The sequence below is a fragment of the Diabrotica undecimpunctata genome, chromosome 9 (assembly GCF_040954645.1).
Source record: "Diabrotica undecimpunctata isolate CICGRU chromosome 9, icDiaUnde3, whole genome shotgun sequence".
Lineage (NCBI taxonomy): Eukaryota > Metazoa > Arthropoda > Insecta > Coleoptera > Chrysomelidae > Diabrotica > Diabrotica undecimpunctata.
In genome coordinates, this window is record NC_092811.1 from 39,481,636 (window position 1) to 39,508,238 (window position 26,603).

At 32.8% G+C, this 26,603-nt stretch overlaps 1 protein-coding gene across 2 annotated transcripts in view; it reads right to left on the bottom strand.

Annotated features, from left to right (window-relative positions):
* The window catches only part of sns (nephrin adhesion molecule sticks and stones), a 403,489-nt gene that overhangs the window by 13,265 nt on the left and 363,621 nt on the right, over positions 1-26,603 (bottom strand). For both annotated transcript variants that reach the window (XM_072543325.1, XM_072543324.1), the window contains exons 7-15: positions 24,167-24,466; positions 18,988-19,278; positions 18,059-18,361; positions 14,862-15,152; positions 13,685-13,972; positions 7,725-7,900; positions 7,043-7,460; positions 4,564-4,737; positions 2,343-2,488 (exon numbers count right to left, since the gene is read on the bottom strand). In XM_072543325.1, the coding sequence (XP_072399426.1) occupies positions 2,343-2,488; positions 4,564-4,737; positions 7,043-7,460; positions 7,725-7,900; positions 13,685-13,972; positions 14,862-15,152; positions 18,059-18,361; positions 18,988-19,278; positions 24,167-24,466 (2,387 nt within the window). The remainder of the gene's footprint in view (positions 1-2,342; positions 2,489-4,563; positions 4,738-7,042; positions 7,461-7,724; positions 7,901-13,684; positions 13,973-14,861; positions 15,153-18,058; positions 18,362-18,987; positions 19,279-24,166; positions 24,467-26,603) is intronic.

A 26,603-nucleotide genomic window follows, 5' to 3' on the forward strand; every position in this document is an offset into this window, starting at 1 on the left:
TTTGAAGCTTCGATATTCCTGGACAAGAGGGTAAAGGGGAGTAAAACGGGTATCGATAGACTGTGATACTTCCTCAATGAGCATAAGGGTGCTTGAATTTTTACTCGCGGGGATAATTATTCAGACGTTAATAATTGGAAGTAGTAATAATGTATAAAAACACGTTTTTATAGAAAAAATAAAATACAATTTTATTTGCTTTAAAATTAATACAATAAAATATAGTTGAGCTCAAGTTAATTTTTTAATAGGTATCAAATAATCCTACGATAAAAAAAACAATTAAAAAATATACATTTGTCAACTTTAAGTACATACCTATATTTATTGATAATGTGTTAAAACATATTTTTTCAAATTGTGACAAATTTGTTTTAATACAATATGAATAGATTCCTCGTAGTAAGGGTTTCTGCTACAAAATTATTTATTGATCATTCCAATGCTCTTGCTGGCATTTGACATAAAATTATTTGCAAATATACCTACTTATTAAAAAGTAGGCGTGAAAATGTATAAATTATTGGAAAGCTATTTACCGAACAGAAATATTAACGTAAAAATGGTAAATAGACATAATAGAAGATGTTGGTATAGAAATAAATTTTTATTGATTGCGAAATAAAACAGTCTTAGTAAGAACGCTTCTTATGCGCACGGTGTTAGCATCTAAAGTAGTCCTCGTTTCATGATGAATTCCAATTTTAAAATATTTCTCAAGAACCAATTTTAAAAGTTGCATAGAGTGACCATCGATTGCATCTTCATCATACTTATGGTCACCAAAATGCTCATAGATTGATTTTGCGACATTTTTTATGGTTTTATTAATCAAAATATTCATAAGGTTTTTAACTCGTCTGTTGTAGATATTTATAGTTTTGTTAAAAAATCTGAAATATTTTTCAGCTTCCTTACAAGTTTAAATAACCAAAAAGGATGCTTTTGAAAGGTTTTTATACTGTTTTCTCTGTTGAAGTTTAGAGTAAGTTTCATCATTAATCAATATTATTTGGAAACCTACATAGAAAAATAAATGAGTTTTATTCATTTCACTAATTTATTGTTAATTCATGAGAAATATTAAATTAAAAAGCTACTAAACAGATCTTTTTAATCAGATGATGTCTACTTACAATTTAAAAATATCTATACTAATTTCATGAACTAATATCTTGTTCAATACATTAATTGATATGAATAAACCCAATGGTACGCCTATGAAAGACATATTTTAAAATGTAAACACACAGGCCTCCTCAGTTCGTCATCTTAAATAATGTAAACAAACAGTACACAGTACGTACAAATTAAATGAGACATTGGGATGTAAACATTTCGTTTTTTTTGCAAATGCAAAACTGTAGCACCATTATTATAATTTATTTATTTCACTATTTACAAATATCACTTAAAATACAGCCAAAATATCGAAAAACAACTTTTCCTCATCTTGGGTAAAAAGTAAATAAACATGGGTAAAAAGTAAATAAACATGGACATGACATGGAACAGCATTTGAAGTTTGACGTAGAGCCATAAGACAGAGAAATGTAAACACCGTTGCCATTAATAAATAGGTTTCAGTGCTTCTACATATAAAATAATTGGTTGATATCTGTTATACGCTATTATTAAATGATATGCACACTATGTGCACACTTGATGTTTTAATTACAATTAAATATATTAATATAAGTAATAAATTATTATTTTGGTATGATAGCACCTGTAGAGTATAAAATAAATATAGTAATATTTTCAGCGATACGTGAATAAGATATTTTAATAAAAAAATGTGACAACATTTGAAGGTGCTGAGAATGTGACCTAGTCAAATAATTTTGGCTTCACATTTTTATGTAAATAACTGAGTCCATCTGTGTTTATACGTCCATGGTCTTTTTAATAAATATGTCAGCTGACAAGTGTCATTAGAAAAATATATCAAATATCATATTAAAAATTGTAAAATTGTTGAAGAATTAAAATTCAGAATGACAATAGTTAAACGTATCAAAGATTGTCTAAATTAAATTACACACATTTTAGTTTGAATGATTGTATTGCATAGGTACATGATAAAATTTACTAAAGGCCAAACTGGTCAATTAACGGGCTCTAAAAACAATAATTCAAATAATAAAGTTATCGAAAAAACTTTACAATGAAATACAGATATACACTTTTTATTTGTAGTAATCGAAAAGACTTACAATAGTCTCCGATTAAAGAAGTTATTTAAAGTATATTAACTTTATGTTGATGAAGTAGAAAAAGTTGATACAAATCTATAACAAAAACATTTTTGCCACTCTCTCTGTCTCTGTCAATATACTTACCAAATACTCATTATTGCCTTCTTCATTACTGTATGTTTCGCTCTTTTCACTAACAGACGAAAGAGTTTCTCCTGTGACAGTATCATTGTAGCTGCTTGGGGCGTACATCTCTATTGTTGCGGATTTACTGGTTTGATTGTTTTGTTCTAAGGAGGAAAATAAACCAAGATATTAATTACTTGTTGGCGAGAGGTATTATACTTGGAAAAAAAAGTTTAAAAAGTAAAAAAAATTTAAACATTACGACTATAATACGATATAACTTCGCAATTATATATATATATATATATATATATATATATATATATATATATATATATATATATATATATATATATATATATATATATATATTGATAAGACAGCTCTGCTAGTAGGTACCACCAGCAAATCACCCACAGAATTATGCCTGAAGCTTAGGCAGGGTTTATCTCAATTTTTACTCTAAACCTTAATAGTTTTGTCTTTTACAGGCTCTTGGAATATAAAATAAATAGACACCATCTATGTAGACTGAATCTGTGAGAGGTGAAGATTGTAAAAAAACAATTGTTACACATTTATCGGACTTTTGTTAATAATTAGGGAACACCAACATCCCCTAAGTACCTCGAGAAGTACTTTTATTTTAATCATGAATGTGTTGCTTGTGTGAGTCTATTTCAAAAGGTAAAAGAAATAATAAGTTAGACTTACTCACAATCAATTTAATTTAACTAATCGGACGACCGGTTTCGCTTTCTATAATATGCAAAGCATCTTCAGGTCACAATACAAAGTTAAAATGCTGAAAATAATAATCCCATATTAGGGTGTTGTCTAATAAAGATAAAACAAAGGTAGGTGATATAAATTATATAAATTACAGTAATTATGCCAATATTACATGTCTGTGGTTTTATAAATGAATAAAATGTTTAAGCAGACAAGGTAAGACCCACAAATTGGTAAAATAGTCTATTAAACTGTAATGAATTAATAAATAAACAAATAAATAAAACATTACTTACATGCCGGTACTCTATTAATTGATGGTTGAAAGAACATGGTTCAAACTATCTTGTATTGTTGATTGGAGAACTCAGGTCAACTATTGTAATTGTTTAACAGTAAACGGGGAAGTTCTTGAGGAGACAGATTTTATCCAATGAAGTAGAGATAGGTGAAATGTAATGTAATTTGTAATTGTAATTGTTTGTTTGATGAAAGTAATGTTACATTTCACCTATCTCTACTTCATTGGATAAAATCTGTCTCCTCAAGAACTTCCCCGTTTACTGTTAAACAATTACAATAGTTGACCTGAGTTCTCCAATCAACAATACAAGATAGTTTGAACCATGTTCTTTCAACCATCAATTAATAGAGTACCGGCATGTAAGTAATGTTTTATTTATTTGTTTATTTATTAATTCATTACAGTTTAATAGACTATTTTACCAATTTGTGGGTCTTACCTTGTCTGCTTAAACATTTTATTCATTTATAAAACCACAGACATGTAATATTGGCATAATTACTGTAATTTATATAATTTATATCACCTACCTTTGTTTTATCTTTATTAGACAACACCCTAATATGGGATTATTATTTTCAGCATTTTAACTTTGTATCGTGACCTGAAGATGCTTTGCATATTATAGAAAGCGAAACCGGTCGTCCGATTAGTTAAATTAAATTGATTGTGAGTAAGTCTAACTTATTATTTCTTTTACCTTTTTACTTTTATTCTATTAGTATATGACGTTTTTCGGTTTCTTGTTTTTGGCTCGTCCAAGTAAATGACGAAATCTTGAATCATCGTATTTACGTTAGTAAGAAATGTTTAAAAAACATTTTTGTGGAATATTTTAGGCTATAGAAATGTTGGATTAGCCTGTTGACCCAAAATTTGAGTTTAGTCTAATCATTTAGCGTCTGTATGGGCATCATATTTAAGACTTATGTGAATAATACACAAACCTGTAAGACAAACTTATTGTTTTATTGAATTTTCCTCTTTTTTAGACTTAGCTAACTGTTGATCATGCAAAGCAGCTATAACCAAAAATATAGCTATGTCTCACTAGTTATCTCCACCTTCAAAATATTTATCACAACTGTTAAAGCAACATTGAATGGCGAATTGGTGGAAATATTTCCGTAAAAATCCTCATATATCTACTAAAATTATTATCTAGTTAAAAAAATAATAAAAAAAAAACAAAAAAAAACAAACCTCTAATTCTTTTAGCTCTCCTCTTAAGCATGCATCCCGCAACTAAGGCAATATTAATAAACAAAAGAATAATGCCTATCACCGACACACTAATGATAACAATCCTAGGAAAGTCTTGCTTCTCTAGAAGTAGATCTTCCGGTATAACTTTCTGCACACCGTCTTCGACAAAAACTAAACAAAAAATAAACAAAAGTAATTATTAGTATTTTTATAAATTACCTGTAACTCGTTTCTTAGATTTTCTATGTAGACAACAACCAATCAAAAGGACGTTCATTAGAATTAGAAGGATTCCGATTATGGTTCCTAGGATTATGAGAAATCCGGGAAAGTTTTTAATATTTCTTTCGTCCAGACTTGAGGAAGTGTACGAAGGCGGGACTTCGTCTGTTAGTAGTTGGCAAGTAGGCAAGGAAAGCATGTAATTGAGTTAGTATACAGTTATATATAAATACTAAATAATCATGGTAAACCTAACGATTCAGTATTTAAATGTAATTATATTTATTATTAAATATAAATAATCGAAAATAAAATAATCGACGTAAGATGCCTCAACTCAGTAGATGTAGGTAGCGACCATAGCCTAGTTTTATGTAAAATAAGAATCATCCTGAATACTTCACACCCAAGAGAGCAGCGCCAACACAAACAACAATCAAAGTCGAAGGACTAAATACGGAATCCACGGAATACTTATGAAAACGAAACACATTCAGAAGGAAACATGGGTAGACTACTTTCGATCCCTATTTGGTAAAGGTGACGATAATGAACCACCAACAACAGAGTTGACGACAAACGAAGAAATAAATATTGAGGGGGAAGAGGTAAAGAAGGATTAAGAAAATTAAAAAAAAAAAGAAAATCACCAGGAGAGGACAGAATATGGAACGAACTCCCTAAAGTACGGAGGATCAGATCTGACCAAATAACTATTAAAACTAATCCAAAAAATAATAGAACAAAACAGAAGTCCTCAAGAATGGAGATCAAGCATCTTAATACCTCTCTTAAAAAAGGAGACAAATTACAGATGAAATAATTAATTAAACAACCCAAGTAATAACAAATAAACTGAATGAAATTATAACACTAACAGAAAAACATCAAGGGTGTAGGTCGGGAAGATCAGGCACCGACGCTATATTTATAATGAGGCAAGTACAAGAGAAATCATTAAAATACAACAAACCGGCATTTCTACGTTTCGTAGACCTTTAGAAGCCATTTGACCGGGTTAAATTAAAGGGTGTTATCCACTTATTGTACGCAACAAACCTCTAGGAATAATCAAAACGATCGAAAATATCTACCAAAACAACATAAAAACAGTAAAAGTAGAAGGAGAACTAACCGGCTCCATTGGAGCAAGCAATGGGATAAGACAGGGAGATTCCCTGAGTTCTCTATTATTCAACCTGATTATGGACGAAATAATACAAAAAGTAAGAAGAATTCATTTAGAATTAAATACAGAAGATAATACAGAATTACAAAATGACAGCAATTGCAAAAAACGCTGTGGCTAGTTAACCATAATCTGAAAAAATCATAAAATAAACGTCGACATCAAAATCATAGCCGAAGAAGTTTTGTTACCCCAGCTTCGGTGTATAGTACCAAATACTGGACTCTCAAAGCAAAAGATAAAAGATAAAAGGCTCATATATGCTTTCCGAGGTCTTCGAGATATGGGTGTTTAGAAGACTCCTGTAAATACCATGGACAGACCATTTGACTAACGAGACATTATTGCGTAAAATGGGTCATAACAGAGAACTTCTTAACATTATCAAGAAGCGCAAGTCCAGTTATATAAGACATGGTAATACTTGACTCTTGAGGTATTTGATGATGTGCGGGGGAAAGGAGAAGGATAATTATAAGAGGAAGCAGAGCTCTAAGTAGAAGAGATATTTACGATTCAAGAACAATCGAATGGACGGGTCTTAATACTCAATCCTTATTAAAAGCCCCACACGATAGAGAAAGCTTTGTTAGAATTGTTGCTGACCTTCAGAAATGAAGAGGGCACTCTAAGAACAAGAAGATGCTTTAGAGATTGTCTCTTGAGGATTCTCCACGAAGAGTTCGTCTCCAAGAACAACAAATGAGTCAATACTACGATAAGTAAACGCCAAGAAGAGACTAAGTAACAGAACAAATAATAGGTTATTTGGGCATGTTTTTGCATGATCTCGAGATGATTACCAAACAGAGAAAGCTTGCAGGTAAAAGAGGTAGGGAAGGATTTAATATTTGATACATGGACTATACTCATGCAATCATAGAATTCCCTACAAGGCCCTTTTCTATTAAAAACACATACACTTTTAAATCATATTTATCTTCCTTCTGACTATTCAAATGTCAAAATAATAATTTTGGATATAAAATCAAACTTTCCCTGTACTTTAACTAGTTACCAAACAAGATCTCAATAAGTTAAGCATAAATGCAACAATTTCCTTACCTGAAGTCTTGGCTGATAGTAAATCCGGCATGTACTTGCTATTCCCCAGCTTGTTCGACGCCATTATTGAAAAAACGTACTGCGTGTTGATATCCAACTCCTTGACAACATAACTGGTCACATTGCCTCCGACCACATCTTCATACTTATAGCCTTCGTCGTCCACTTTCCTGTATCTAATCCTAAACGAAGCCTTCATACCTCCATCGAATCCGGGTGTCCATCCTAGAGTTACGCTGTCGTGAGTGACGTTTAGAACCGTTAAAAGTGTTGGAGTGTCTGGTGGTGATGTTACTTCCAGTCTGAGGGATTTGGTAGCGAAGCTTAATTCGTTTCTGGCTACGCATTCGTAGTTACCATAGTCAGCAGAAGTGACATGGGTGATGAAGAGAGTTGATTCGGTGATCAGTTGGTCAATCTAGAAAGAATAAATCATATAAAATAGCACTAACTTTTAACAAATTGAAAATCTTCTATTTTCCGCTAACATCTAATTTTCACAAAAATTCTTAACTTTTTTAATACAACAGATCGGTTAATAAATTAAGGCTTCATTTATCATTGTTCTTTCAGTGCATAATTATTTATTTTAGTTTCTTCTTTTGTTTTGTTTAGCTTATTTTCTTTGTAATGTGCCACCTCTGGTATTATGTGATTAATACTTTTTACAATGAGAACTTACCTGTTTGTATGTGCTGTAATATTTTCCAGTTGTATTCGAATTAATGGGAGATCCATTTCGAGCCCATGTGTATCTAGCCAGAGGAGAAGCCTGACTTCTGCAGATCAGTTTACCAGTGTCTCCAGCATCACTGGCGAATTTCATGAACTGGGGTCGGGTGTCAATTTCCGGTTTATCTAAAATAAAAACATTTATTACGTTTTTATATGTAAGTAGATATGGAATTGTTCTTTTCGGTTAATTTGAATTATTAAGCAATGTTATCCTACTGTAGTAGGGTTGTTTACCCTTAAGTAAGAACTAACCGACACTATTGAAGCTGGCAATGGAATAAGATAGGGAGATTCCCTGAGTCCTCTATTGTTCAACCTGATTATGGATGAAATAATAAAAAAAATAGGAACTAAAAAAGGATACCAAATGGGAGAAAAACAACTTAAAATAATCTGTTATGTAGACGACGCAATACTACTCTCTCAAAGTGAAGAGGATTTACAACGTATGCTGCACCAATTTAATATACTACTACTACTACTACTAAGGATTTCCACAGTTTTCACTGTCTTCCTTCACTCAACCGTTTTCTCCAATTTTCCCTGTCATTCCAGTCTCCATCTCGCAGGGTTCTTTTCTCCATAGCCTCGTCGATTTCATCTCTGAATGACCTTCGGGGTCTTCCTCTCTTTCTTCTTCCAATCGGGCTCCATTCTACCGAACATGACATTTAATGACATTTAATCTATGACATTTAATATAACCGACAGAAAATTTAACATGTTAATTAACCCGAAAACACAAAATCCATGGTTACAACAGCAAAGTTACTAAGATGTAAATTGAAGCTGGTAGGTCAGATAATAGAACTAGTGATAGAGTTTAAATATCTAGGCATCACATCTACGGAAAGCTCTAAACTGAAGTGGAAGATCAAGTGAATAGAGCAAACAGAGCCGCAGGCTGCCTAAAATATCGGGAAAGAAACGAAAGGCAGACTTTACAAAACAGTCATCAGACCAATAATGACATTCGCGGCAGAAACGAGACCTGACAGAGAGGACAAAAAGGATGTTAGAAACAGCAGAGATGAAAACACTTAGAAAAATTGATGGTAAGACACTATGGGACAGAGCTAGAAGTACAGATATACGACGTCGATGCAAGGTGAGAACATCAAGAACTGGGTAAAAAATAGAAGAGTAGAATGAAACATATAAGCCGAATGACAACAAATAGAGTAGTAAAGACGGCAAGAGACGGTTCCCCAATAGGAAGACAATCAGTAGGAAGACTACGAAAACGATGGAACGACAACTTACTGGAGGCACATTGAAAAACAGACAGAGTCATATCTATATAAAAAGAAAAAGAAGAAGACCGTTAAGTATTAATCGCAAAAAGTCTTACAATATAACAAATAACTTGCAACAATGTTAATTTATAATTCGTAAATATACTAATAACCTTAGGTGGACTACCTCGCGAACTTGAACCGAAATACTGACATTATTATAACGCATTGATTGTTTTGTATACCTACATATAAATAAGAATGTACCTACATATTATGATGATTATTGTATATCTGAGTAAGTTATAATTCAAGTTAGCTTTGTTATTGTTTACATTTGTGTTCGTCTAATATCCGATAACATAAATTTAATCAATAAACTAATGTAGTAAATTAAATACATTTTACCATGAGTCCATTTACCTAGGGACCTTAAAGACATCTCATCATACCACCACCATCATTTATTATTGCATGGCGATTATTTATTATTATAGGACAAGAACCATTTATTGGAAGAGCATAAAATGACTACGTACAGTACAATAAAGGACTTTATCAAATGCCTTCTCGAAATCAATGAAATATGCATACATATGGCAGTTGACATCACTGGCTCGCTGTATTAGAACTTGCAAACTAAAAAGTGCTTCCCTCGTTCCGAGTCCTGCTCTGAATCCAAATTGAACTTCACTCAGGTGTTCTAATTTTGTGTATATGCGCGAGTAAATGATAGTAAGGAGTACTTTAAGTACATGGCTCATCAAACTAATTAATCTATGTTCTTCTCATTTTCTAGCATTGGCTTTTTTAGGAAGTGGAATGAATATTGGTCTATCAGTCTTTTGGTAAGTAATCAGTCTCGTAGATGTTGAATAGCTTCGTAAGAGCTGTGATTTGGTGTGCCTCTAATAGATTTAAAAATTTTACCATGCACCTCATCAGGTTCTAGTGATTTCCCATCTTTAGTCTGCTTAATGGCCATAGTTACTTCTTCGTTTGTTATTTCTGAGCCGTAGGGATTGTTTATTTCAGTCGGACTTCGTGCTGCATCTTCGAATAATTCTTGCATATATTCTTTCCATCTTCGTAATTTATCTTCAATGGTAGTCAACATCTGGCCTTCAATCTCTACAACTATGCCTGTATTGCGTTGTTTTCTGGTGTTCTGTATCTCTTTAATTGCACCTCTTTTTGTGCATATGGAAATCATCATGTTTGCGTTGTAGTGTTTCAATTTCCGTAAATTTCTCGGTCGGCCATGCTTTTTTTGCTCCTTTTACCTTCTTTAGTATAGTCGTATCATCTGCAATATTTTATCTGTCATCCATTTTTGCTTCTTTTCTTTTTTTGATTTTAGATATTCATCCGAAATTGTGGTAATAAATGTCTTCATTTTGTTCCAGTATTCTTATATGCCTCTAGTAGTGTCTTCAACTATTTTCGCAAAATTCTTATCTCTGTTTTTACTTTTTTCTGGGTGCCATTTTCTTTTAGTAGTCTTATATCTATCTTGGGCCTCATTTTTTTATGACCTATTTTCAGTCTTATGTTGATATTTGCAACCAATAGACGATATGAGAAGAAATCTGCACCTGGATATGTTTTTGTTGAGGTGATAGAATTTCTAAACCTCTGGTTTATGTTGATAAAATCAATTTGGTTTCGTATGATTTTCTTATACAGCCTTCTTGGGTGTAATTTAAAAAGTGTATTCGTTACAGCCATATCCATCTCTTAGATGAATTGGATCAGTCTTTCTCCTCTTTAGTTTCTTATACCAAGACCATATGACCCCACGACATTCTCGACAAAACAAACTATTGTAGAAAATAAATTGTGTCGGTATGAAGATAAATCGGAGAGTTTTATTTAAAAGTCCTTTATAAAAGGTATATAATTAAAAATACCCTCTCGGGCTACATCACAGAACCTTTTCGGACTAAAAAATCCATCATCAGTGCATTCTTACCAGGTATACATGAGTCAAGCCACCAAATATCTGGGTAAAAACCCTTAAAAAGTTACAAAATGCTCCATTCCCGGTTTGGACTGGAGTAAACCAAGAGAAACCAAAATGCATGATATTATGGCATAAGAAACTATTAGTTTTGACACTGCCAATTTAACTTCACACAACCTTAAGGAAAAAGGTCAGAAAATATTGAATATAAAATTCAGAATGGCAAAGAGGAATGAGGATTAAGGGACCTTAAGACCATTGATTAAAATCCAACCATGTATCAAGGATACATGAAGGTATACATACATAATGAAAGGGGTGACTGTTTAGTTCAGTTTTGTCAAAGTGAAGATTTAGTAATAACTAATACATTCTTTAAATTACCCCCAAGGCGATTGTATACGTGGACGTCACCTCAACACACTCAAGAAAAAGTAATTAGAAACCAAATAGATTACATAATGGTGACAAAAAGATACCGTAATGCCGTGAAATCTACTAAAACTTATCCTGGAGCTGATATTGGTTTGGATCATAATCCAGTAGTATCTGTGATAGAAGCTAGCAAAGAAAATAAGAAGAAACCATCATCCCATCGTTAGACTTAAGCCAGCTAAAAAGTGAACACCTACGACAAACAGTGCAAGAAGAAATAAACACCAGCCTCAGAATAGCAGAAAGTCAAATCCGCAGAACAGACAACATAGATGAAAAACTTAAGTATATAAACACTACAATAAGAACTACGGGAAAGAAACAACTAATCTGCAGATTAGGTGACATCTGCAAAGAAATACAAGGTATGGATGACACCAGACATACTAGAACTAATGGATGAAAGACGTAAAATGAAGAATAATGCACAAAAATACAGAGAGGTTGATAAGAACATAAAGCAAAGAATAAAGAAGGCAAAAGAATTATGGAATGACGAATAATTCTCAATCTATATTGGAATCAAAAAGCTAACATCAAAATAGAAAACGAGATATCACAAGCAATAGAAATACGTAGAGGAGTACGGCAGGGATGCTGTCACCGATGCTATTTAATGTTTATAGTGAAAGCATCTGCCAGGAAACCCTTTTGCAAGCAAACGAAGGAATCGTAATCAATGGAGAGGTTGTGAATAATATTCGATACGCAGACGACACTGTACTAGTTGCAAGAACAGTAGAAGAATTAAAACGATTACTAAAAATATAAATATTGCCTGCAACAATTATGGCATAAGTATAAATATAAAAAAAAACCAAGTATATGGTCCTCAGTAAGAACACGACACAACCAGCACATATTAGTATAAACGGCATTCAAATTGAAAAAGTATCAAGTTACAAATACTTGGGGACTTCAATAAACGAAACTGGAGACCAAAACAATGAAATAAAAAGACGTATCGAAATTGCCAGGGCCACCTTCATAAAGATGAGGAAATTCTTCTGCAACAGAGATATAAGCATCCCTCTACGATTAAGAATGCTAAGGGGCTACATATTTAACACGCTATTATACGGTGTAGAGACCTGGACTCTCAAACAGAACAACATAAAAAATATTGAAAGTTTCGAGATGTGGTGCTACCGTCGAATGCTGAAGATAAGTTGGGTTGAAAGAGTCACAAACTTTGAAGTAATGCGAAGAATAGGAAAAGACCCAGAAATTTTGTCAACGATCAAACGAAGAAAACTCGAATATTTGGGTCACTTGATGAGAGGACATAAATACGCATTACTTCAAAATATAATGCAAGGAAAAATAGAAGGAAAACGGAATCCAGACCGTAGAAGAATGTCATGGTTGCGTAATTTGAGAGAGTGGTTTAGCTGTACCACTAATGAACTCTTTAGGTCAGGTGTAAACAAGGTCAGGATAGCCTTGATGATTTCCAATCTCCGATAGGAGTGGCACAAGAAGAAGAAGAAGAAGATGTATCACGGAGAACAACGCTAAGAATTTATAACAGAGTAATAAGACTCATAGTCACGTACGCAAGAGAGGTATGGACTATGAAAAAGTCAGATTTTTAGTTATATGTGGACAAAAAATAGCTGGGATAGTTAGATAAGACTACAAACACACTGAATTCAAGAGCTCTATAATGATATCCTACCTAATATCAACTCCTTTATCAAAGCACAACAATAAGATTGATGGGATATGTAATGAAGTTGGATGGGAGCAGAATGTTAAATATGGCGGGGATCCGATAGTTAAAAGGGTAAAGGGGAGACCTAGCGAAAGCGGAGCTTAAACATTGAATAATTCCAATAGTCTATATTTATTAAAAATTTAACAAAAAATATTGATAATAAAAATTATTTTTCTTGTTGGATGTTACATAAAGCAAATCTTATAAAAAATATTCGCGGACTCTTAATGCGATGAGTTGATGTTTGCTTTAGGAAAACTTCTTTTTATTGCATGTAACAGAGAGGGATTCAATTTTATATTTTCCTCTTAAAACTTAAGCAGAAACCCTTGTAACACCTCGATAAAGAGACTTCGGACGATAACGTTGCCGTATTTTACTCCTTTGGCGATGCTACGTTCTGATAAAGTTTAAAGTCTGAATTTTAGTTAAAGTATAAACAGCAAAAACTAAACTATTATAAAGCTTTACTGCTAGTACATTGGAAAATTGAGAAGTTTTATCAGGGTAATAAAAGCTTTACGGTAGATTTTAAAGTTTATAAAGGAAATACTTACGTTTAACAATCAACATAACTTCCTTAGACGACGAGTTTCCAACTCCATTATTAACGATACACAAGAAATTTCCAAGATCTTCCCTCGTCACACTCGATATTCTAAGGTACGAAGTCCCATTTTTGTCGTACATGACGGAGGTTCTGGCTGCAAAGTCGGGAAAATCGTCCCGTTTCCAAGTGATTGTGTCGTCGGCCAGAGGGTTGCCATCGGCGGAACACGAAAGAGTAGCGTCTTCCTTGGGGTTTGCGATTACGTTACCGCTGGTTTGAACGATTGAAGCAGGATCTGGAAAACAATGTAATATTATCTATCATGCGTTTCCAATCTATGCATATTTTTTATTTCACAAATGCATACAGGGATGTTGAGGAAATGTGATAAACATGTATTTTTTAATATCATTAGTAAATAATTTAAACCTTGAAGAGAATGTCCAAAAGTGATCGAAAAATATTTTGACAGTTTATTACATGAAGAATTTGACAGAAAACTGGTTGAACAACATTGAACTAATAGGACTTTTCATCAAAAAATAGTGTCAGCCATTTTTTTCGAGAACATACATTTTGTAAACAAACATGTTAGGTTGGTAATATAAATAATATAGATAATTAATATAAAAAATACCAATGAAAATCTAGTTATTGAAAAAAAGTGCCACAATTAGCAAATCAATTTTTTTTTCGAATAATATGATACCTGTATGAAAAGGAACAGCGAAGCGGTGTTGTTACTAAATATATAAGAGTTGTACAGGTACAAAAATATTTAGTTAATAAATATTTCTTTATAAAATACACCAGTACGTATGACGTATAACATAATATGTTATATGTCATTGTCAAATCTGTACGAAAAACATGGCGGATGACGAAAAGTCTTAAGGAACCACTAATTTTGTAAGCACAGACCACTAATAACTTTGTAAGTAATTTTGTGAAAATTATGTAAATATTCCTCTATACATTAGTAGAAGATATTACTTATATCGCAGTCAACTTTTGTCATAAAAATTATCACATAAAACAGTAACTTTGTTCGAAATCACAGACAGTTTTCGTTTACTGTAGTATCATTCACAGTAACGTTGACAATAATGTTCAGATTGTACTGTTTGACTGCCGTAAAAAAGACATTGTGATAATGTTAAATATATAATATATGTGTTACTTACATTGCACAGTAATGTTAACCATTGCTACGTTACTCCCTTGAGAATTTAAAGCTTCACAGGTGTAGGTACCAGCATCATTCCTGCTTAATTTGGTGATATTTAAAACTGAACCATCGGACACTATTCGTTCGATTCCATTCGAAGAGCTTTGTTGCGTTATGGGCAGACCATCTTTGGTCCAGGTGTATGCTATATTTGCGGGGTTACCTTCTGCTTTTAACGAGATGATAAGAGGTTCGTTCTCTATTCCAGTTACGGATTCTTCGTTGTTCGAGTCGAATACTGGTTTATCTACAAAAAAAATATTCAATTTTAAATCATGGCTGAAGGATTTGATAAATCAAGTATATGAGACTTATGTGAATTCTAGTATACATTTAGTTATACCTATTAAAAAAAAAATAAATAAACTGCTAGTATACAGTGGGTGTCTAGTTCCCAACCACAAAATATAAAATAATACATATTTAGATAACTAAGCGAATGAAGCTGCTTATTATGTTTACGACATTTTAGCGGATGGGCGCTATTTTGGAAAAGTATTTTAAATAGAATTATACCCTGGGTAATATCTCATTCAAAAGCTCTTGTATCAGTCAGTATGTTATTATATTTTTGTACGATTTAGACGTACTCTGTCAAAATAGCGACATATCATTGTTCAATAGTAACAGTGTAAAAAAAAAGATGAACGGTGCCTAATAATTTGGTAGATTTCAGCTTTTATGAAAAACGTTAAAACAAATCATTTTGTTTTTCCAGTTCCACATCTAGTTCTATACTTCATTTGTTAATATATTAACATCTGTCAAAAATATGACGTCATCAAGATTTTTTTTAAATGTCAACGTACCGCAGTTAATAACATTATTTGACAGGTCTTGTGTCAGTACATTTCTAGAAACTAAAAACAACAACAATTTAACAGTCGTCATTTTAAAGCAGCATCACAAAATCGTTCAAACATGTCAAACATACTGACTGACAAAAGGCTTTCAAATGATGTATAGGTTATTTACTTTGAAAATCCACTTTTGGAATTTTTTACCGTCCATGACCGCTAACATAACTTTTGACTTAGGACTAGACTTAAACAAATATGCAAAAAAGTGAAAAATATGCACAAAAATTTGCACCAATTTACCCAAAAATATGCATTAAATATGCATTTAGAAAATATGGTTACTGTCAATGGAAACACATATTTAATAATGGCAATAATTAATGTTGATTTTAATAATTAAAAAACAATATAAATAAATTTAAAAAGTAAGTAGATAATTTTAATGTCCTAATTAATTGTAATAAACCTATTAAAAAAGTAAAATACTATTCTTTAGAATTATGGAAACAATAAATGACTAAATGTTTTTCAAAATTTTCCAATAAAAACTTATGGCTTCTATCTATGTACATATATTTGTAAATTGATAAACTTCTTTCCATATCAACGGATGTAATAGGAGCATATTTTCTTCTTCTTGTGGTGCCTATTCGTTACGGATGTTGGCTGCTAGCATGGCAATTCTAACTTTATTGACCGTAGCTCGAAATAGTCAAAGTAGTCAAGGAAAACCATTTTGTCCCCTCTTTCCGTAGACCATTCCCTGTAATATAAGTTGCAGCAGATTATATCTATGATCGTTTCGCATTATATGTCCAAGATATTCTAGCTTGCGTTGTTTCACTGTGGATATAATTTCACATGTTTTATCCATCCGAAGTAGAACCTCAATGTTTGTTATTCGTTCCGCCCAGGAGATCCTCAGTATCGGTCTATAACACCACATCTCAAACGCCTCGAGTTTTCCCATGGATGCCTCGGTTAGTGTCCATGATTCAAACCCACTTCAAAAGCACTGTAAATACGTAGCATCTCAATAAACGGAGTTTCGTTTTTAAGGGCAGGTCGTGGCTCTTAAATATCTTTCTCATTCTAACAAATGCTGACCTGGATTTTTCAATTCTTTGTTTTATCTCAACTAAGTGGTTTCATTGGTCGTTTATGGTGGTTTCTAAATAGTAGTAAAGGGGCACTTGAAGTATTTGTTGCTGATCTACCAGTAATTGACTAGGTGGAATATGCTTCTTACTGATGATCATGTACTTTGTTTTCTTGATGTTAAAATCAAGCCCATATTCTTGACACAATTGCGTTACTAGTGTCTGTAAACCTTCTAAACTATCTGCAAAGAGGATGGTGTCATCTGCATATCTAATGTTATTCAGGCACTCACCATTTATGAGAATACCCTCTTCGATATGCTCTAAGGCCGGGCTCATGACGTGTCCAGAATAGACGTTAAATAATAGGGGAGAGAGTATGCAGCCCTGTCGCACTCCTCTCTTTATTGCAACTTCTCCTGTTAGTTGGTCTTTCCCCGAATGGTTGCTGATTGGTTGTAGTATATGTTCTTGATTACTCGAAGGTCTTTGTTATCCAGATCAGTTGCCTTTAGTATATCCATTAGCTTATCGTGCTTGAGTCTGTCGAAAGCTTTCTGATAGTCGATTAAGCATACATAAATATCGCAGTTGACGTCTCGAGCATATTTTAATTTTTCTAAATTTATTTCTTCGCAAAAATTACCAAGAATTACGTCAGCTACCTCAGCTAAGTTTCTGAAAACTATTGTTTTTTGAATTATTGTTTAAAATTTGTGAAAACTATCTTTTCCAGTAGCTGATCTAATTTCTTTTATTAAAGCTATGCTTTCTACCAATGACAACTTTGATGATTCTAATCGAGTAATAGTTTTTTGTAACAAACTATAATTTAATTTAATGAATGAAAGTTGCTGCTGAAGAACGTTGTTTTTAAAAATTTAGCATCTAGCTGAAATTGGGAACTTTCGTCCGTTAAAGAGTCAATTATATTTTTGAAATCTATGAAATAGTCTGAATAGAAAAAACGGCTTCCAACCATATTTTCCATCGCGTTAGAACAGGTTCTGGTGGAAGTGGAATATTTGGAAGCATTTCTTTATAAAGTTGAATTTTTATAGGACATTTCAGGAATACTTTTAATATGCATATTGCAAGTGGTTACATGAATAGAGCCAAAAAAACCTCGTTCACATAATATTAAATTATGAAAACTTTTTAAAGTAAACTATTGATAAATGCCAACCTAATATGTGGGAGGCAAAATGCTGCAGTAATAGTTTTTTATAAAGTAAATGTAAATGAATACTTACATAAAACTTGAAGAGTAATAGCATCATGTACAGATCTCTGCAATGCTTCATTATTTGCCTGACAAGTATACACTATCCCATTCATCTGCTCCGTAACATTTATTTTCATTTCTATGGTAGATACTGTACCGCCGTGGAGACCTTGTTTTGTCGTATTGGTGTACCCTAAGACAGGTATCCCTTCTTTCCACCAGGATAACTTGGCGGGCGGGTTGCTTGAGCTGGAGTCACAAAAAAGTGTAGCTTCTTCATTGGGTTTTAGATCTTCGGGTTCTTGACGGATCTTTATATGGTCAGGAGGGACTAAAAATAAATGAAGCGTGTTAGAAATATTTGTAAAAAATGCGTGTTAAAACTTTGTAAACTTAACTTTCAGATCTAATGTACTATCTAATATATGATACTAATTTTAGATATATATGATTACCAAAAATTAAGAGACTTAGAATTATTTTTATACATAAAGGTGATGCAAGAGCAAGTCAAAAAATATCTAATGTAATTCTAAATGTTGAGTCAGAAATTGTGAAAAATAATGTTCAAAACAAAAAACAAATCAAAATTGATGATTTTTTAAGAAGTAGTATGTACATACCTTTTTTACATTAGTATTTTATTTGTTTTATTTGTGTATATGCTTATGCAAATATGTACGAAAATGTATAATTAAAGATCAAGCAAATCGAAACCTCTGTTTATCTTAATTGATTAAGCGATAACTCTGCACAACGGACAACTCTACACAACGGACAATTATTTCCCCTGTTGGTGTCCGTTATGGAGAAGTTTCACTGTATCAATCTTATTTATTTTTTTTTTCAGTAATTAATGAATAATTCTATAGTCATTAACTCATTTACTTTAAGGAAAATTGAACGTCATTGACAACATGCAGCCAAAATTATTCATAAAACAAATAATATACTTACAGTATACGCTCATATTGATGACTTCAATAAGTGGTATCTCTGTAGCCGAATTAGCAGCTTCACATTTATACTCAGCTCCATTATCTGTCACGTTAGTCAAAATAGTGATTTCTGCCGTGACCGACTTATCCGTGGTCCTCACAGTGGAATGAATCTTCTTGTCGTTTTTATACCATGTAATAGTTGCTAAAGGATTGCCTCCCGCAGAAGTACAGGATATTTTCTGAATTGTTCCTGCGGGAATATGCGAACCTTGCGTGAATCCGTGGATGAAGGGCATGCTCGGAGGATCTGAAAAATGATGAAGGTTTAAACTGCAATTTAACATTTTGGAGTTGCGGGTAAATAAGTCCCAAATTTATCTTAGTTTACATCAAGAAGGCGAGAAACACGACAATAAAAAATGTTTTATCTATTATAGTCCGGTAAACAATTTCAAAGAAGTGTGGGAAGAAGAAAAATATCGTGGCTTCGTAATCTACGTGAATGGTTCGGGTGTAGTTCGATTGAACTTTTTAGGCGCGCTGCTAACAAAGTCGCAGTGGCCATGATGATTTCCAATCTCCGTTAGGAGTGGCACGAGAAGAAGAAGAAGAAACAATTTTAGTTATTATTTTTTATTGCGATGGATGGTCTTTAATATTTGAAACTCGAGTTAACACTTGCTTTTATCAGGAGCTGGGACATAGTAAAATACTTTTTAATCTCATTGTTCTTTTGTGTGTGTTTTAGCTATTATCATAACGATTCTTATTACGTAAACTATGACGAACAGCTTTATTGAGGTTTTAGTCTAAACAAACATTTATCTAAATATTTGAGCTGGAATCAGGTAGGTTCATTTTAGGTGGACAACTACACCGTCCTCGTCTGTTTCTCTGATAATTTCATCAAACTTTTGTAAGAGTTATGAGACAATGTAGAAATCATAAAACTAAATAACAATTATTAAACTTTAAAAACAGTTATACCGTGCTAGTGTTAGTTTCTATAAAGAACGAGTTCTGAATTGAGTTAGGCCCTTTCAGTATTCTTTGAAAATATACTCGGGTGGGTGTAGCTCTCAACTCTCACACGGCGCGTCCCAATTGCTGATAGAGAACGTTTCTACAGATATGTAGAACAAGTAAGAATAAAGATTTACCAAATAAACACCCGTGGATCAAATGAGAACATGGAATAGGGTAGTAGCTATGTCATTACATGATCATAGCGGTGAAGAAATGTTCCTTGTATCAGTCTGATACGGAATAGTCATAGGCGGCAACCAAATTGTGGTGTGTCAGTGATACTGTAGTCAATAAAGTAACGGAAAACTACTGGATTATACTTTCCCAGAGAAAGTATCATTATGGCTGAAGAATTCAACGATGTTATAAAATATGTCTATGACTTATCTAAAACTAAACCTAAAACTGCTAAAAACCAAGAAATTTTTGTTAAGAGTAGATAAGTATAAACATATACATATGATACAAGATATACTAACTGCTGCAATAAATCGCGTTCCCCCAGTGCTACAGAGAAAACTGACGCAAAGCAGTCCCTGCATCTCTGTCTGATGGGCCGGGTTTATCGATCACGTAATCTTCTCATTGCTCATTTAAGTCACGTGGTCGATAAACCTGGCAAATTAGAAAAAAAATGCAGGGGCTACTTTATGTTTTTCCTGTCGCACTGGAAAAACGGACTGGTATTGCAACGATCAGTCTATCTTGAATTATATGTCTATGAGTATAAAATGTTTTAATCTGACTTAACATAACCAAACCTAACCTAAACCAGCTAAAAAACCAGTAATTTTTTGTTAAAGAATAAAAGGTTTAGTGTAACCTAACGGAACCAAACTTAACCTAACCAAAACTAACCTAAAGCTATCATCAAAGCAGTAATTGTTTGTTAAAAGTAGTTAAGAATAGAATGTTAAAATATTTAATTAAAAATCTGTTAATTTTTTTATATTTTGTATGAGTGTGGCAACACTGGTTAGAATTATCCTACTTCAGCACATAAAACGGTTGTCATTAGTGTCATTTCTTGCTGTTTCATGGTATATAATGGCGGTGGCTTTTAAAAATAAGACATATTGTAGTTGGAAATTACAAAAAAAGAACGTTTTACGACTAAAGGATAATCAGTACTATGAGTCACGTTATAAAAATCTTCGGATAATTTATCCCAGAATTTATTAGGTAAAAAATTCAGCAAAACAAACAAAACATGAGCAGGGGGATAAAAATCCGAATTGAAAAGGCTAGAGCATTGCTCTACCGAATGACAAAAGAATTATGTGGTAGGAATATTAACAATAACCTAAAAATAAGACTAGGCCAAATATTATATTTTCTCGATACTGTTGTATGGAATTGCTGCGTAACTTCAAGGTTTCGAAATGTGTATACAGTAGGTTGCTGCGCATAGTGACAAATGAAGAGGCATTACAAAGTTAAAAAAAAAACAACCTGAAGTAGTGGAAACCCTAAAAATACGAAACTGTAAGTATTTTGCCCATGTCATGTGACACCTATACGACGATATGGAGTCCTCTATCTTATTATTTAGAGCAAAATATGTGAAAAGAATGGTGAAAAAAAAAACATCACGATTTAGTAACCTACGTGTATGGTTTAATCAATCTTCGTCGTCGCTCTTCAGAGCTGCGTTGAATAAAATTATGATAGCCAATAATATAATAACCAACTTTCAGTAATGGATATCGTATGCAGAGAAAAAGAAACAGTTACAAAGTAATCAAACCAAAGGGGTAAATAATTACTTAAAGAATGGAAGCTCAGATTCTGCAAAATACAGTGGAATCTCTGTAACTCGAACCTCGATTAGTCAAAATCCTCGAGAACCCAAAAAAATACTCGAAAAAATGTTTTATTCCTTTTCCTTCAAGCTCCAGAACTTCCATTACTCGAAATCACAACCCTCTATTAGTCGAAATAATCAGTGAGTATCTGCAAGCCATTTTGGTTACTCGAAAAATTACATTGGACCTCTGTGGAACATAGCAATGTTTTATTTTACAAACTTTACAACTCAATTATTTGAAAGTTATTACATATACTTCTATAGTTTCAAGAAAAATAAGTTAACGACTTTAAGAAACTAACGACTCACATTAACAAGTGCTTGTTTGCTTGGTGTCAGGTATTTAATTATTTTTGGTTTCATATGAACTTCAAACAAGTCATTTGGTGTCGACTGAAAAATTGTCAGAAGTAGTTTGATCCTATAAATAAAATTGTTAAAACATGAATGCTGTGAAACATAAATTGAAAACTTTGAATCTCGCTGAAAAATTAGAAGTGCTCGAAGCAGTAAAGAGCTGTCAAAAGAAGAACGATTTTGCTGAACAATTTGGCCTACCAATGAGTACTCTGTCAGCGATAATAAAAAAATGAATCAGATGTCAGGAAAAAAAATCAAAACGGTCAAAATTTGTCCTGTAAAAGACGACGAATTGCAGAATCAACGGACTTGTCGGAACAGTGTCGGAGCCAAAATATCAGTGTTAGTGGACAACTGTTACAAGAAAAAGCCGAAATATACTCTATATAATTGAAAATGGTTAATTTCAGGGCCAGTAATAGATGGTTAGAAAAAAGAAGACATGAACTTGTTTTTAAAAAAGTTAGTGGGGAAAAGGCAAGTATTGGCATTGAAACCTGTAACAAATGCAAAAAATGAATTGCAAGATTTTTATATATGGTTACGAACCTGATAATATCTTCAATGCTGACGAAACGGGACTGTTTTTTAAATGTGTTCCTGATAAAAGTCTAACTTTCAAAAAGATACATGCCATGACGGGAAGCTTAGAAGCTATTCTGCTAGCAGCAAACATGTCGGGCATAGAAAAACTCTAAGTGATCGGGTAATCTAAAAACCTAGCTGTTTTTTAAGATGTTAATCACTGCCTTGAACTTTACCTTGAAATATGAAACAAATAGAAAATCATGGATGAGTTCTGCAGTTTTCAAAATCTGGCTCGTAAATATTGATAAGAAAAAAATATTGCTATTCATTGATTATTGTAATATTGATATTCGGCAAATGATAACAATTAAAATCCAATATCTCCCGGCAATAGCACATCAAAATTACAGCTGATAGATCAAGGTATCATTAAAAACTTCAAATCATTATATTGAAAAGAAGTTGTCAGGAACATGTTAAATAATATGGAAGAAAAAAAGAATTCTGCTGTATATGTATTGCATGCCATGAGAATGGCTGATAAAGATCGGATTAATGTAACTACGACTACATAACAAGCTGTTACGTACACTGTGGTTTTCCATCGTTAACTTTATCAGTAGAAGAAGCTGAAATTAAAGATCCCTTCTGTTTGACTTCCTGCAGAATGGAATAAAGTGGTGTCTAAATCAAGAATATTCTTTGAGGACTTTGTGGCGTGCGACGATAGAGTTACGACTGCTGGGACTTTCTCTTACGACGAAATTATCGATTCAGTAGCTCACAAAGCAGATACTAATGATTTAGATGACATAGAAGACATGAATAATACGACATGTGTCCATGGGTTTCCATCAAAGAGGCAAGAATAGCATTGAATACTTTACGAAATTTTATAGAGCAAACCAGCAACTCTGAAAAACAAAAATTGTCTGATCTTTATACCTTAGACAAGGCTATAAGGACCAACGAAATTCTCTAAAGCAAAAAAAAATACTGACTTTTTTAATGCCATATTTTTTATATTTAAACGATCTTTTGAAATAATATGATGATTTATAATACATAACTTATATTTTAATTTATTTTATCTCTAAAACTCAAATTTAGTAAGAATGACTTTCAACCTCTTTATGTAGAATCAAAATTCGTCTTAATCCGCATTAAGTCGAAATCCTCCATAAGTCGAAAACTCTATAACTCGAATTTTTTGTCCTCCCCATTGAAGTTCGACTAAAAGTCGAAGTCGAAACCGATCGTCGAGACAAATTGACAGCGTAAAATAGAGGTAAACTGATAGAAAGCATCCCAGAAAAAAGTAAACTGTATTAATCTCAACTGAAATTAGAATCTTTCAGATAAACATACCACTCGAAACAGTTTTATTTCAAATATCTACACGGACGACAAACCTTTCCACAACAGGTCGTAAACGTAGTGTTGCAACTTTTCTAATAAATTAAAAATCACTTACATAAAACGTTAATAGTGTGCGTAGATACTACATTCTCCGTTAGTTGCATATTCACCCCATGGCATATAACCACCAAACTTCGCCTGTTGGGCTCCACCACGGCGGTAATGTTCGACGTTGTTATCCAGCCCCCTTCGGGCGAAATAACGGGCCTAGAGGTTACGTTTCGGACTTGTCGTCCCGCTACCAACCATTTAATCTCTGCTGGAGGGTTGGAATTTGCAGTGGTGCATGTCAGAGGTACTGGATCCCCAACTCTCGCCTCTGTTGGCCCGGAAATTGTCACGTGTGCAGGTGAAACTAGAAAATAAAAACAATAATTGTAGATGATACTAGACTACTATAGAAATAAGTTAAAAAATAAGAATATAGAATCTAACAAAAGTCATTTTTCAGTATAAAGACTGTTTTTGTAAAAAGTATAAGATATTGTTGAAAGTTGGAGTAGTAACTTATAAAACTCCCAATAATACTGACTTTCCGCAATAGAACTAACGTCGAAACGAATAACGATGTTTTGAAAATAGGCCTAGAATTTCATATTTTATATAGGTCTTATTATTGTAATCTGTTTGGCATGAGAGGTGCCGATCTAGTCTTTTATGAGAATGTAACGATACTTTAGAATTTTATATCTTTATAAACCTAATTCTTCCTATATCTTTCAGCTTTTTATTCCTTAAAAGAAGTACCGAAACATGCAGAGTACTTTATGGCTGCTTTGTTAAAAATTTTGAGAGTAACCGGCTTCGTCGTCATTTTTTTTGGGAAGAAAGAACATTTAGGCCCTTTTTTATAGCGCTGGAAAGAGAGTAATAAAATTTTTTAAACTTCTTACAAATAGCTGCCTTTATCCGACTTGTGGCAGTTGGGTCAAGGAAGCGGATACTTTACTTTAAAGAGAACCTTTCCCTCAATATTGTACAGTTATTTGCCTTTTTGCTTCCCTTTTTAAAAAATACCGTTATGTTTATATTATGTTTGCGCCGAAAATGAAAATAAGTCGGTTCTTGTTAAGAAAGAATTCTTTAAGTGGGGATTATCTGTTTTAGGGGATAGTTTGTCCAATTTGAGAAAGAGAGAATCACTTTTCGCTTGGTAGTCTAAGAGATTAGACTGACTTTTATTTGCGTCGTCTAAGAGTTTGGACGTATTTCTTTCTCTGGGAATTTATCTAAAAGTTTATATATACACTTCTACTGTATCTCAAGTAGTTTGATCTAACACCCGAGTAGATCACATATACATTATACATTCAGTGTTTGATACTAAAGTTGAGTACAGTTTAAATTCAGTGCGATTTAAGAGGCAACATCATCTAGACTTACTGTAAGTTGTCCTACTATTATTATTACCTCCAACTATCTTCAAAAGTAGAGTAATCTATGGGTTATCTTCGACAAAATTTTCCTGATCGGTTGTTAAAGCCAACCACCGATGTAGTCAATTCCTCTAAGGAACAACTATTTCATCAATAGAACTTTTTAGAACTTTGATTAACTTTCATATCTTTTCATTAACAAATATTAATTGCAAAACATTCATTATTTAAATAAAAACTGTGCGAGTAGCTTCTTGCAAACCAAGTGTGGTTTGGTCCTTATTTTAATTTTTGGTAAAATCGATTTTTATAATCTTGTCTTTGTACTTTTGCAACCTTATTGTAAATTAATTTAGTATTATTTTGTACTTGCTATTTATAAATTATTACTTTTAAAGCCAGTTATCTTGAGATAAGTTTAAAACGTCCAATAGAGATATTTATATGATCTACTTTTTTAGAATTTTTTTAAAACATCAAGTTCTCTTTAATGTTATATTTATGTGTATATGTCTATGTCTATCATATTGAAATATTTCGCATTTTTTTACATGTTACGGCAGATTTATTTGTATTTCTTGTTTTTGGAATTCACCCTTCTGGTGATTGTTATTGAATATATTTTGTTTTCTTTACCTACTAAATTTTATTTATCCACTCCTAATAAGTTTCCTGATAATAGAGTATCTCTGCGAATATTTGCTAATAAAAATATTTAACTAGCACGATATTTTCGACCAGGAAAAAGATCAGGCTGTATATGTTTGTAGGTAAGTATGTTTATGTACAACATATACAACAAATAGTCAACACAATGCAACAGGCTCAAACTAAATATTGTCCGACAAGCAAAAAAGATGAAAAACTGAGTCAACCCACGAAAACCCTTATAGAACTAAGGCGACAAATGAAAGGAGATAACACTACAAGCAAAGAAGCAATAAATCAAATAAATAAGACGATCACAAAGGCAATAAGAAAAGACATAAGAAACTACAATGTAGAAAAAACAAAACAGGCAATAGAGCAAAATAAGAACATGAAAGTTTTGAAGAGGAGCGTACAAAAGGGGAAAATAGAAATTAACAAACTGAGAAACAGCACTGGAGAAGAAAC